At 36.5% G+C, this 14,224-nt stretch overlaps 1 protein-coding gene across 2 annotated transcripts; it reads left to right on the top strand.

Moving 5' to 3' along the window:
- Positions 1 to 421: 421 nt before the first annotated feature.
- Positions 422 to 14,224, top strand: LOC127454316 (lens fiber membrane intrinsic protein-like). Of its 2 annotated transcripts, none has more exons than XM_051721432.1 (5): positions 422 to 616; positions 5,611 to 5,813; positions 12,462 to 12,611; positions 12,773 to 12,907; positions 13,891 to 14,224. In XM_051721432.1, the coding sequence occupies exons 2-5, from the start codon at positions 5,639 to 5,641 to the stop codon at positions 13,950 to 13,952; spliced, it is 522 nt and encodes a 173-aa protein (XP_051577392.1). In that variant the 5' UTR covers positions 422 to 616; positions 5,611 to 5,638; the 3' UTR covers positions 13,953 to 14,224. The 2 variants fall into 2 exon arrangements, with proteins under 2 accessions (XP_051577392.1, XP_051577391.1); XM_051721431.1 differs by having other exon boundaries at positions 444 to 616; positions 5,602 to 5,813.

Raw genomic sequence — 14,224 nt, 5'->3', positions numbered from 1 at the left:
AGGACACCCCTAGTGCCCTCATAATTCAAATGGATTTAAAAACATACTAAACAATGTGTTTTTGAAAATGTTCGAAAAGGTTTCTGTGATGGTTAGGTTTAGGGGATAGAATATATAGTTTGTTCAGTATAAAAAAAATTATATCTATGGAGAGTCCTCATAATGATAGGAGTGTGTGTGTGTCTGTCCACTTATAGTGTGTCACCATGTACACACTCAGGCCCCACACACCACAGCTGAAAGAAAGTGTGCGCTTCAGCATGTTGTATTGACCGCAGCAGTACTGCAAGCATCTGCACATCCACAGTTCCAGAATGCCCAATACAACAACAACAAAAAAAGAGTCTGTGGTCCGTCCAAACCCTGACCGTGGACCCGGTGTGCAGTGGTCACATGCCCCGGGCACCGGCAAGCTCAAGTGCATTTGTTCTGTGTGGCGTTTTAAAGGATTTTGCCACCATCAACAGAAAAGCGGAGGGGATAACTTTTTGGAATTTGGCCTAGCGGGTCCTCTTTGAGGTTGCGCTCGCTGCCAGCTCCCACTCTCTCTCACTCACTCTCTTTCCCTCTGGGAAGGTTAATACTTAAGCAGGTTTATTAATCCTGAAGACCTCAGGTAAGAATCATTCACACACCTGACAAATTCAAGTTTGTGATGGTTTGAAGTTTTAGTTATATAACACCATCCAAACTTTATTTGTTGCAAATTAGCAGCATAACAATTTTAGTGAAAAGTTTGTATGTATGAATTTCAGAATATCTTAGTATTTGGTATTTCAGCTGGCATGGACTCCACAAATTTGTGTTATAGATCTGAAAAATGCACATGTTGTGCTGGTCAATACAAAATGACAAAGTTTCATGATATTGAACAAGGGTTTTCGAAGTTTAAAGTGGGCGCTTATTTAATTTCTTGAATCAGATTTAATCTCTAATTGGATGAGCCATGTTAAAAGTCATTTTATTGCATTACTTGTGGCTTTCCTGATAGTCATAATGATGGTGAAAGGGACAAGAATTCTGTCATTATTTCTTCACCCTCATATCGTTCCAAATCCATATGCTGTTATCTATCATGTGGAACACAAATTGAGAAATTTGAAGGAATCTTTACACAGCTCTTTTCCATTTATTGACAGTTCATAGTGACGTCTTTCAAGCTCCAAAAGGACAAAAAACACCATAAGAGTAGTCCATACAACTTGTGCACTATATTCCAAAAGTTGATGTCATGCAATAGCTTTGTGTGAGGAACAGACTGAAATCTAAGTTGCTAGTGACTGAAAAATAGTGTACAGGTTTGACATTATTGATGCCAAATGCCATGGGTTCTTCTTGTATCATTACCAAACATGATGCACCCGTTTGAAAATGCAAAATGGATAAGATTTGAGAGATGCAGCATAGAGGAAGAACAACAAAAATGTTGGTCTTTTTGAAGCTTGACAGCTGTGATCACTGTGAATTATTATTTATTTTTTTGTGCACCATTTTGCATGTGTACAGCTGACAGTGCAGCTCTTTTGTTTACATATTGTGTATCCATTGCGGTTTTTGCATTGCATTACAAAATGATGTCTGAGGTATTCCTGGGAAATAAAAGATGGAAGATACTGTTTTTGCTTGTGTAAACTCTGAAGTGTACTGTAAAAACAAAGGATGCTGCATACACACGTACATCCTGTGAAGTAAATTTGGCTATGTGAAAAACAGAACGTACAGTGATCAATAAATACACACCAGATTTGCATTTCTGGAAGGAAATACCTGTACAAGGCAGCACTAGAATAGTGTTATAGTTTAAGATATGTTTAGGATTTCAGCTTTTGTTCTGTGTAAATTATATGCTGCATCAGATTTGTTTTGCCGTTTGCCGTTGTTACTCAATGTGCATCTTGTTTTCTGATGGTTCTGTGTAAGAATCAACACAGTTATTGTGCCATGTAAAAGTTGATATAAATTGAGATTTGTCTTATTTTCTTACATATATTTGCATGCACGATTCACCATGGATATAGATGTAAAAAATAAGAAGAATCTCAACTGAGAATGCAAATATCATGTACGAATATGAAGACATCTAGCTTGGTAATCGCATAGCCAGACCTCAGTTTTTTTGTTTTTATGTACCATTTAGGGGTGGGTTTATTTGAGATACATTGTATTCAGTGCTGGGTGGTTTACTTCTGAATTATAATCAGATTACAAATTACATGACAAAAATGCCAATCAGTTACGTAATAGTGCAGATTACGTTTTTGGGGTAATCTAATCAGATTGCTTTTGGATTACTTTATATAATATCACTTGCATTTAAGTAGGATAATCTAGTACCATTTTAACATAAACGTACAAAGAGGAATGAAAATATATTCCATTCTTTATTGCTAACAAGAGCCTGATGGTAAAATGGTGTGGTAATAGATCAGATCAGACCAATAAAATCGGCCTCAAAGTTATCACTAAAGCAAAAGTGCATTCATTTAAATGACTGAAGCTGAGTACAAAAGCTATTCACGAAACTAAAACTAATTTTACAGCACTAATGCAATAGAGGACAACAGTGCCCACCCACTTTTTCCCTAAGTATTTTTCCATTCATTTCTTCCATTGACTTTTCATAAAATCCTCCATAAAAGAGTTGTAAGCAATGAACCAAAGCAACCAGCTCCGAGGTGAGTCACAACATTACAAACTTTGATTTGAAGCAAAAACAGTATTTGTTTGTTCTGGTTCAGAAGTTCTGCAGCCTCCTTTCCTAAAGGTTACTGGTTATAACAAAATAAAAGAACCGTTAATAACGTTCTTTTAAAAATGACAGTACTCTGTGCTAAGGGGTTAGTGAAATACCAATTACCAGATCTCACAAGAGAAATAAGCAACCTGGTCTGGAAAAACAAACCCAAAATAAGCAAAAATAAGCAATTACATTTTTCATTGTGTGGTGGATTTATCAGCATAGAAATCATAACAAGTAGTTAATAAACAGTAAAGTATACTGTAATTTTTATTACAGATTTGCTTCTCATTCAAACCCTCCAGCATGAAATCTGTATTAATGCATCATATCTGACAATAATTCAGTCATGACTTGGAAACAATGGAGAAAAGTACTGTTTACCCCTAATAATGTTTTCCTAGTATCTGGATTAGCTGTGCATGTATATGTAGTAAATATACATAGTTGTTAAAAAAGTCTTCATTCACAGAATGCGACATCCACAATGGGCAATTAGGCAAAGAATCATGTGATGCAGCAGTTTTCTTCAGGATCAAAGCACGTTACATTTTTTCAGGCAACATGAAGTGGTGTAGCTCCAAACATTTTCTGTGATAAACCCTTTGGCTCCATGAAAAAATGCATATCATTATCAGCATTTAAAAATACATTTTTCACTCTGGAACAATTTAAAATCAATTTTCTGGTTTTTGGTTACGTTCTGCTAAAATTTTTGTTCGTTTTCGTTTTTTGTTTTCGTTCCTTGAACCGTTTTCAGTCCCTGCTTTGGAAGGCAGAGTCGCACATTGATGTATTTGTCGCCTTAAAAGTTAAATTATCTCTGTACATCCAGTGGTCAAATGCTGATTTAGACCACTCCATCTTCAGTATTGGGTCTGTGCAATTTCACAACCCTCTCCCGCTCTTTAAAAAACATTCGAAGAGTTAACGAACGTATATTATAGGTAGGCTGTTTAGAGTAAAAAATTTAAAAGATTTTAAAAAGAAATTTACTGCCGTTGCCTAATTAACATGTAATAATGCAATCCATAAAAAAGTAACTGTAGTCCGATTACGGGTATTTTTAAATGCAGTTTAATCCAATTACAAGTACTTGATTTGTAATCTGATTATGTACACCGGGGACTCTTATTTTGAAAAGTCTGTGCTCTCACCTGCTCTCACAAACCAATAAGGGACAAAAAATATGCACTCTTACAATCATCTACAATGTACAATATAAAGACTATGAAGTAAACATTGTCATAAAGGCTAATAAATACTGTATGAACGCATGAAGTAACCAAGTGGACCACACTGGCTTCCTGTTCCGGTTGCTGCTGACACGCTGCACAAATCTGTGTTTGTTTGTATCTTGATAGCCTGCTTAGCATTGCTTATTCTTCTACTTTCATCGTTTTATCCTTTGCCATTTTACCGCGTGCTTAGTTTTTTTGCCACTTTTCTACAGTTTCAACAGTGTGAATATTACCGAGCGCATCCCCCGCTTGCCTACATCTCGCATTTCAACTGCATGCATTTTTTTTCTCCTCTGTGTTTTACATGGATTATTGCATCAATCTCAAACCTCTGCTGATTAGGAACCACCACAACAACAGCAAACAATTGCGTGAGGGATTCACATCGATCTCACGCAATTTCACATCGAAAATGCAGTTTAATCCAATTACAAGTACTTGATTCGTAATCTGATTATGTAATCCAGATTACATGTAATCTGTTACTACCCAGCACTGTACAAATTGTATTGTACCATAATAAAAGACCAGCGTGGAAATTTTTTTTTTAAATAATGTCGTGGCAATCTCCATGAGCAATTGCACAGTAAACACGTGAAAAAATAGCAAAAAAAAAAAAAAAAAAAAAAAAGTGTAGAGAGTCTAAGTATAGTACAGAAAACATGTACAGATAATTTCACAGAAATAACTTATATATTGAAACAATATGTGTTGTAAAAATTGCTATACAAATTAAATTGAATTGAACAAGAAAACAATGCAGAATATAGGCTATGTATGGAAGTTCTGCTCGTGGATATCCAATTTACTGAATATCGTTCAAAGATTTGATGCCACCAACCTGCTATTCTTTTGCAAATTCATTTATTTGTTTTGTTTTTTTGTTTTTTTTCTTAAAAGGGAGATTTTCAAACTTTTATCTTAAAATACTTTATTAAAAAAAAAAAAAACATGCTTACAAAAACTGAAATTATCTACAAAACGAAGTTTAGGCCTTATTCTTGATACACAATCTGAGCGAATTTCTGTAAACTGTTAAAAAATCCATTCTTACATAAATTGCCCATTGAATTGAATGTGACAGTTTACATAAAAAAATATTTTAAGAACAATTTATGCACAAATTAATTCTGAGGTCCTTTGAATGGAATCTTTACGTTAAGCGATTCAGGCTGAATTAATTGCAGACTTTTAATACTTAAGGTTAGGGGTTTAGGACTAAACCTGACTAAAATGTTTGAGGAATAGCAAAACAATGCTGCTTTAAAAACAATGTAAATATTGTGTATAATAACTAATGGACACAACTACTTAGTACTTGAGCATTTGATACAATGTACATATGTGTTGTCGCATTGTACTTACATTTAAAGTACCTGCATTTAATTTAATCTGTTGTTACACTGCTAACCTAACCAGTAACCCTACTCCTTAACCTACCCATACCTCAACCTCAGTTGAAGCAAATGTGAGAATTTTGCAGAACAACATGTAATTACACAATTGATACATTGTATTGTATGTATTTTAGTACATAGTAGTTAAAGACACCTAATACAAAGTGGGACCTAAATAATTGCTACAGATGTGTGTAATTGACTGAAATGTGTCTAATCTGTGTAGCGTGTTTAGCTTTGCCACCACCACAGTGTCACTCAGGATGTACAGCTTTATGGGAGGCGGTTTGTTCTGTGCCATCGTGGGCAACATCCTGTTGGTGGTCTCCACGGCAACGGACTACTGGATGCAGTATAGACTGTCTGGCAGCTTTGCTCATCAGGGCCTGTGGAGATACTGTATGTCTGGCAAATGCTACACGCAGACCGACAGTATTGGTAAGTATGTGACAGAGTTGTTGTCCATAGTTGCCTGTGTGTGTCTATAGATTCTCTATGGTTACATAAGACAATTTAATAGCGTCTTATTCCATTCTAGAGACTATTTTGCCTTAAAAGTAAAGACATTTTAGTGAAGATATCCATAAACCAACTATAAAACAGTTAAAACTTTATGCAAATCAAAGGTTGACTGCTGTTGAATTTTGCAGATAACTAAGGTGGTGAAAAAAGCAGATAACCGATTAAACTGCAAAGGTTTTTTAAAATTGATTTATTGAATGTGTTTTCTTTCAAAGAAAATGTTTTTAGCCAAAAAGATCAAAGTAAATTAAAAGTAAATTTACATCACAGATGCAGTTTATTGTGCAATAATCTCAGTAATAACCCCCCCCCAAAAAAAAAAATAATAAAAAAAAAGTTTTGGTGGATAACGTGGAACTTTTAACCATAAACAAGCCCAAAATACACCGGGGACTCATATTTTGAAAAGCCTGTGCTCTCACCTGCTCTCACAAACAGTTTCAACAGTGTGAATATTACCGAGCGCATCCGTTTTCTTTTCTTTTCCCCCGCTTGCCTACATCTCACATTTCGACTGCGTGCATTTGTTTTCTCCTCTGTGTTTTACATGGATTATTGCATCAATCTCAAACCTCAGCTGATTAGGAACCACCACAACAACAGCAAACAATTGCGTGAAGGATTCACATCGATCTCAAACCCTCACCACTCAAGAACAACCATAACAACAACAAACAATTGCGGTAAGTCATGGCATCCGCTCATGTTATTGCTTCCTGCATTGCATGGCACATGTTTACTATAGCTTTTTCTGTCAGCAGTGAGGGATTTACTTGTGATAAATGTAAGAATTTAGTCAGGCTGACGGAGAAGTTTAATGAGTTAGAGACACGCATCCAAATACTGGTGGAGGTCAGTGACAAAGAGAAGCCAGTAGATACTGTTTTGGATGCGGGTAGAAAAGTGAGCAACACACACACTTTGGTTCCGGCTGTACAGCCCCTGCAGCAAGGCGTTTGGGTGACGTCTCGGCGGCATACTCGCTCAGCAAAGCGACACCACTCTCCTGTTCCTGTTAGGGTTTCCATTCGATTCTCTCCACTCAGTGATGCACCCACTGAAAATCATGTTGAAAGCGCCCTTGTTATAGGAGATTCTGTTGTAAGGAACATGGAAATAGAGACTCCAGCCACTATTGATAAATGCACTTCGGGGGCTCGGGCATCTGACATCAGATCAAATTTACAAGTGCTGGATAATGCTAAACGCAGATTTTCTAAAATTTTTATTTATGTTGGCAATAACGATGTCCGGCTTCGCCAACCGGAGATCACTAGAGATAATGTTAAAGAGGTGTGTGAATTTGCAAAAATGTCAGACACTATAATATGCTCTGGCCCCCTCCCTGCTCATTGTGGTGACGAGGTTTATAGTAGATTAGTGTCACTGAACGGCTGGATGTCTGAGTGGTGTCCAGAGAAGAGTATAGGATTTGTAGACAATTGGAAGAGTTTTTGGGGTAGACCTGACCTGCTAAAGAGAGATGGACTCCATCCCTCCAGGGAAGGTGCTGCTCTCCTCTCTATAATGTGGCTCATGGTCTTGGCTCTAGTATTTGACTAACAGGGGCCCAGGTCAGGAAGCAGACAAACTGGCTAATCCAAAAGTCTGCTAGCTGCCTTGAGATGTCACACAGGTCACATAAACTACAACACATAGTGACTGGTTCACCCAGATATCACATAGAGAATGTGTCTGTTCCCTGAACTACCAAACACAAACCCCTCACTAAATCATTTAGAAAAAATTTAATTAAGGAAAAAAGAAAAAAAATAATACAAAGAAATTAATATAAATATATACAGTAAAGGTAGGGCTACTAAACATAAGATCTCTTTCAACCAAAGCACTGATTGTAAATGAAATTATTACAGATCATAGTTTGGATGTGCTCTGTTTGACTGAAACATGGATGAATATATTAGTTTAAATGAATCTACTCCCCCAGGTTGTTGTTATAAACATGAGCCTCTTCTGAAAGGTCGAGGAGGGTGTGTTGCTGCAATTTACAGTGACATTTTTGGTGTTACACAGAGGACAGGATATAAGATTAAGTCTTTTGAACTAATAATGCTTAATGTGACACTGTCAGATACAAATAAAAAATCTCTGTTGTCTTTTGCCCTTGCTACAGTATATAGATCACCCGGGCCATATTCGGATTTCCTTGGTGAATTCGCAAATTTTCTATCAGATCTAGGAGTTACTGTGGATAGAGTTTTAATTATTGGTGGCTTAAACATTCACATATATAATTAAAATGACACATTGGGATAAGAAATTATGGATATTCTCAACTCTCTTGGAGTCAGACAAAATGTGACAGGACCAACTCATCGTCATAATCAAATGATGGATTTAATTCTGTCATATGGAGTTGATGTTGATACTATAGAAATTCTGCCGCAGAGCGATGACATCTCAGATTATTACCTCGTTTCTTGTATGCTGCGATCAGCTAATGTTACTCAATTTACACCATGCTATCATTCAGGTAGAACTATGATAGCTTCACTAATAATCTTTCAGATTTATCTCATATACTCAGTAAGCCAAAAAGTCTAGAGGAACTTGATGTAATAACAGAAAATATAAATACAGTCTTCTCTAATACAGCCCTGCACCATGGTACAATGATCACACTCATGCTCTCAAGAGAGCAGCTCGGAAAATGGAGCGCAAGTGGAAGAATACAAAATTAGAGGTATTTCATGGTGTATGGAAGGATAGTGTCTGTAGCTACAGACAGGCACTAAAAGCTGCCAGGTCAGCACATTTTAGCCAACTCATAGAAAATAGTCATAACAATCCTAGGTGTTTATTTAGTACTGTGGCCAAATTGGTTTGACTGAACCAGATATTCCGTCTCAGTACAATAGTAATGACTTCATGAATTTCTTTACTGATAAAATTGAAATCATCAAAAATAAAATTGGAATTATGCAATCGTCTGTCACAGTACCTCAGAAAACAGTGTCTCATAATTTTCCTCACGAGCAACTTCAATCCTTCACTGTCATAGGTCATGAAGAGCTAACAAAACTTATCGAAACATCAAAAGCCACAACATGTATATTAGATCCAATACCAACTAAGCTCTTAAAAGAGGTATTCCTTGTAATCTCAGAACCTCTTCTTAATATTATTAACTCCTCGCTATTGTTAGGACATATCCCAAGAAACTTGAATGGCAGTTATCAAACCACTTATTAAGAAGCCACAGATTGATCCTAAAGAATTAGCTAATTATAGACAGATTACTAATTTCCCATTAATGTCGAAAATACTAGAAAAGTTAGTGTCTTTCCAACTATGTTCATTTCTACAGAGAAATAGTATATATGAACAATTGCAGTTTGGATTTATGCCCCATCACAGTACAGAGACTACACTTATCAGAGTTACAACTGACTTGCTCTTCTTATCTGATCATGGCTGCATTTCTCTTCTAGTGCTTTTAGATCTTAGTGCTGCCTTCGGCACCATAGATCATGACATTCTCTTGAATAGGCTGGAGAATTATATTGGCATTTTTGGACTTGCATTAGCATGGTTTAGGTCCTATTTAGCAGGCTGCTACCACTTTGTATGTGTAAACGAGGAACTGTCAAATCAAACAAAAGCTAAGTTTGGAGTGCCACAGGGATCTGTTTTAGGGCCTCTACTTTTCTCCTTATATATGCTTCCCCTGGGAGATATTATCAGGAATCGTGGAATAAGTTTCCACTGTTATGCCGACGATACCCAACTTTATATTTCTTCGAAACCTGATGAAATTTCACAATTCTCCAAATTAGCAGAGTATATCAATGAAATCAAAGACTGGATGGCCAGAAATGACCTTCTACTCAATTCTGACAAAACAGAGGTACTAATTATTGGACCAAAAACCTAAAAAAAATAAGCTGGTTAAATATAATTTGACTCTCGATGGATGTAATGTTACATCATCTTCTACAGCGAGGAACTTAGGTGTTATATTTGATACCAATCTGTCTAATGTCCAATGTTTGTAGAACAGCATTCTTCCACCTCAGAAATATTGCTAAGTTACGAAATATGCTCTCTGTTGCTGATGCTGAAAAACTAATTCATGCGTTCATGACCTCAAGACTAGATTATTGTAATGCATTACTGGGAGGATGTCCTGCAAGTTCAATAAATAAACTTCAGTTGGTTCAAAATGCAGCAGCCTGCTGCACCAGCTGACTAGAACCAAGAAATATGATCATATTAGCCCCATTTTATCATCTTTACATTTGCTACCTTTTAAATTTCGTATTAATTTAAACTTTTTGTTAACTACTTACAAAGCTTTGAATGGTCTAGCTCCACAGTACTTAAGTGACCTTCTGACATGCTATATTCCATCACGTTCATTACGATTGCAAAATTCTGACCTGTTAACAGTTCCTAGAATATCAAAATGCACAAAAGGACGTAGATCCTTTTCCTATTTGGCTCCTAAACACTGTTCGGGATGCAGACACACTCACCCAGTTTAAGTCTAGACTAAAGACTCATCTATTTAGCCAGACATACACCTAATTTAGCCATCAACTCACAATTAGGTTGCTTTAGTTAGGTCTGCCGGAACCAGAAACATTTATCATGATCTATAACTCAGCAAAAAATTGAATGGCATCTATGCTAATATTATATTTGTTTCCCTGTTCATATCCCGAGGTTACCAGAGCCAGATCCAGCTCCGTTCCTGCTTGGTGTCAGACTCCACTGCTACGTGTCCCTGAGTGATGATGACTAAATGCAGCTGGTGCCAGCCAAACATCACTTCAGTCTATTATGATGGATTTCATAGGATGAACTGAGGCCAACTCCAAACCTAAGACATGGAATACTTCATATGCCATTGCCTGAACCTTGGACTTAGAATAGACCTCACCGAAATGACCTGCCTGTTGAACTGTGATGCACCTCATTGATCTCAGCTTGCATCACCTTTGTCTATTGATGGACTACACTCTTAAAATGGAATACATAGACTATCAATTAATTACCAACAAAAGCCTTCATCAGCCAACTAACAAAGGACAACGCATCTATGTGAACTTCTGCAGTTAATCCAGGATGAACTTCAAAGACATTAGTCATTAATCTTACAGTTCATATAAAATATTTGTTTAAACACTGGCCCTTAACACTTACTTAGTTTCCTAATTTTAAACCATAACTTACACTACATCTTATGGAGTTTTGTGTTCCTTGCCACAGTCACCTTCGGCTTGCTCACTGGTGTTCTAAATAAAATTATTATTTAATTATTTATTTGTATACACAATTATATTTATTATATCATATTTAATCAAATTACACAATGATGACTCTAAGACTTTATAGATATTACAGTTTAATTTTCTGTTAAAGCATGATTTTCTGTAAAGCTGCTTTGAAACTACGTGTGCTGTGAAAAGTGCTATACAAATAAAAATGACTTGACTAGATCATCAACGATCAGTTGTCATAAAATGTCCGGTATTCTGCTAATTCAGTATTATTAAAACACTTTTTTCCCTTTATTCAAGGGACAGTGTGAAATAAAAAATCATCTCGACATGAACTCAATCATTAATAACGGTTACATAAATAAATGTTCATCAATGTCAGTGCATCATACGTTTTGTATGCAAAGCCTATATATTCACCAGAAGAAGGGTTTTCATATACGTATATTTACATTCACCAGATATGAATTAGGTGATGTGATGTATGGGCTGATGTTGCTTTTCTGTCCATTCCCTTCACATCAATTTAGAACACTGATGATTATCTGATCAAAATAATAAAATATGCATTAAAGTGAGAATATACTGTAAATACGGATGAATATGGTCAATGAAGACTTAAAGGAATAGTTCACCAAAAGACATTGTCATTATTTACTCACACTTATGCCATTTCAGATGTGTATAACTTACTTTCTTTTGCAGAACACAAATGAAGATATTTTTAGAAGAATATCTCTGCTCTTTTGGTCTGAACAATGCAAGTGAATAGGTGCCAAAATTTGGATGCTCCAAAAATCACATAACTCAGCATAAAAGTAATCCCTATGACTCCAGTGGTTTAATCCATGTCTTCAGAAGCGATATGATAGGTGTAGGTGAGAAACAAATCAATATTTTAGTAAATTTTTACTATAAATTCTCCTCCCTGCTCAGTCAATCTCCACTTTAAATTTCACATTCTTCTTCTGTGTGTTTTTGGCGATTCACATTCTTCATGCATACGCCCCCTACTGGGAATGTATTTTTTAGCAAAAATGTACTTAAATATTGATCTGTTTCTCACCCACATTTATCATATCGCTTCTGAAGACATTAATTTAACTACTGGAGTCATATGGATTACTTTTATTTGGCCTTTATGTGCTTTTAGGAGCGTTAATTTCTGTTGATAATCAACAATTCCAAAAGAAGCTATCGGCACCAACTACTCGGCAAAACCAATATATCAGTCGACATCTAATGCAAATGAGTAGTGATGTTTTGTGGCAACTGCCAATAGAAGTTAAGGCTATATCTTTTTCTTTCTTTCTCATTACAGCTTATTGGAACGCAACCCGTGCCTTCATGATCCTCTCTGCAATGTTGTGTTTCGCGGGAATCATCGCAGGCATCCTCTCCTTTGCGCATTTTTCCGCCTTTGAGCGGTTCAACCGTTCCTTTGCAGCAGGGATCATGTTTTTTGTTTCCAGTAAGTCTTTCACTTAAGTGACCTACAGTATTGAGCAAACCATGTACGCTAATAAACACTTACAGAAAGCAGGTAAGTACACAAGAAGAAACTTAACATGGAAATGTAAGAAATTCTTTTGACAAATCTTATCACATTTGTCTCATTTGTTTCTCCTCCAGCACTCTTTGTGCTGCTCGCCATGGCGATCTACACCGGTGTGACGGTGAACTTCCTAGGAAAACGTTTTGGCGATTGGCGTTTCTCCTGGTCCTACATACTGGGCTGGGTTGCTCTACTCATGACTTTTTTTGCAGGTCTGTAAAGATAGATAAAGCGTGTCTCTCAAAAAGCATTGGGGCCGTTCACACAGTTATATTGTTTTTTCAGATCCTACCTTATGAACTCTGCGTTTTTAAGATGGTGTGTTCAGTTAAAAGTAGTTCAACTTTGAAAAACATCTGAAGACCACTAAAAAAAGCTAGACATAGCACCACGAATAGAACAAAACTCGAGCTCATGTCTCGAGTCATGTTTTTAACAGTTGAAGTTCTGTTTAACTTGACACAGCATCTAAAAAAAGTGCGTCATTTCTGTGCAAGACGTTAAAACGGTGTGTTGAGTTAAAAGTAGTTCAACTTTGAAAAACGTTTCTCAATACAACTGCATTTTGCTTTATTCCATTGCGCAAAATGCAGTGCCAAGATGCAATGGCCCATTAGTTTTGCATTAATAACATTACGCATCAGAGCTGTTAAAGTATGACAGTGTCATAACAATTAGTGCACGTCTTGTTTCCTTTGAGGCGTGCACTAGGCGACATGTTGTTAAAAATGTAACATTTGAGAACGCAATTCATTGCTTCCTGCATTAATGATTCCTGCATTAATGCCGCCTCTGTGCCACATTAAATAGTGAAAGGGGCTGTTCACATAGAATGCATTTTTGCATCCATCCATGCTCTTTTCTCAATAGTTTTTCTATGTAAACATGCACTAGATGGACATCTTTGACCATTATGCCACGTCTCACTGTTTTTTTTTTCAGTGTCTCGCATAGGAGTGCCACTTTTTTTTTAGACACCGTGTCAAGTTACTGTTAAAAGTGCATTCTGTTCATTGTACTGCATCTAGCTTTTTTTTTAGGGCAAAGAACACGTTCTGTCTGAACTGCCTCTAAATGTGCCACATCAGATGTAGCTTTGGTGCTGCCTTTTGCAGAGTAAAGATGCCTAAAGAGACTTTTATGCAAGTTTGATGTCAAGAACTGTTGATCTTATGAAACAATTTTGTTTTTGCAGGTATATTTTACATGTGTGCCTACAGGATGCACGAATGCAGAAGACTGGCCGGCCCTCGCTAAAATGAAAAAGAAACAAACACTGAAGTTCTTAAACATGAATTGTACATACCGATGTCTGGATATCTGGTTCTTAACTCGAATGAAAATTCGAAGATGTAGGTTTTTCTGTATCTTGTAGCAGCATTTGTTTAGCCTCTATTCGAATCCCACCCCGATATGAATTTAGGATGAAGTGCTAACTAGCCCACAATACAGAAATAAAAAAATCTCAATAATATTTCATCCACAAAGATACAAAATCTCCAATAAAATTTCAGACTATTCTCTTGTCA

This window comes from Myxocyprinus asiaticus, chromosome 16 (genome assembly GCF_019703515.2).
Source record: "Myxocyprinus asiaticus isolate MX2 ecotype Aquarium Trade chromosome 16, UBuf_Myxa_2, whole genome shotgun sequence".
In the NCBI taxonomy this organism is placed as follows: domain Eukaryota; kingdom Metazoa; phylum Chordata; class Actinopteri; order Cypriniformes; family Catostomidae; genus Myxocyprinus; species Myxocyprinus asiaticus.
Note: the sequence above shows the minus strand (reverse complement) of the source record. Positions and strands in the feature narration are given on the sequence as shown.

Excerpts from the sequence above, each read along its gene's own strand:
- LOC127454316 (XM_051721432.1), top strand. The coding sequence starts at position 5,639 with ATGTACAGCTTTATGGGAGGCGGTTTGTTCTGTGCCATCGTGGGCAAC. Across the intron at positions 5,814-12,461 it reads CACGCAGACCGACAGTATTG|CTTATTGGAACGCAACCCGT; the intron begins GTAAGTATGTGA and ends TTCTCATTACAG. Across the intron at positions 12,612-12,772 it reads GATCATGTTTTTTGTTTCCA|CACTCTTTGTGCTGCTCGCC; the intron begins GTAAGTCTTTCA and ends TTTCTCCTCCAG.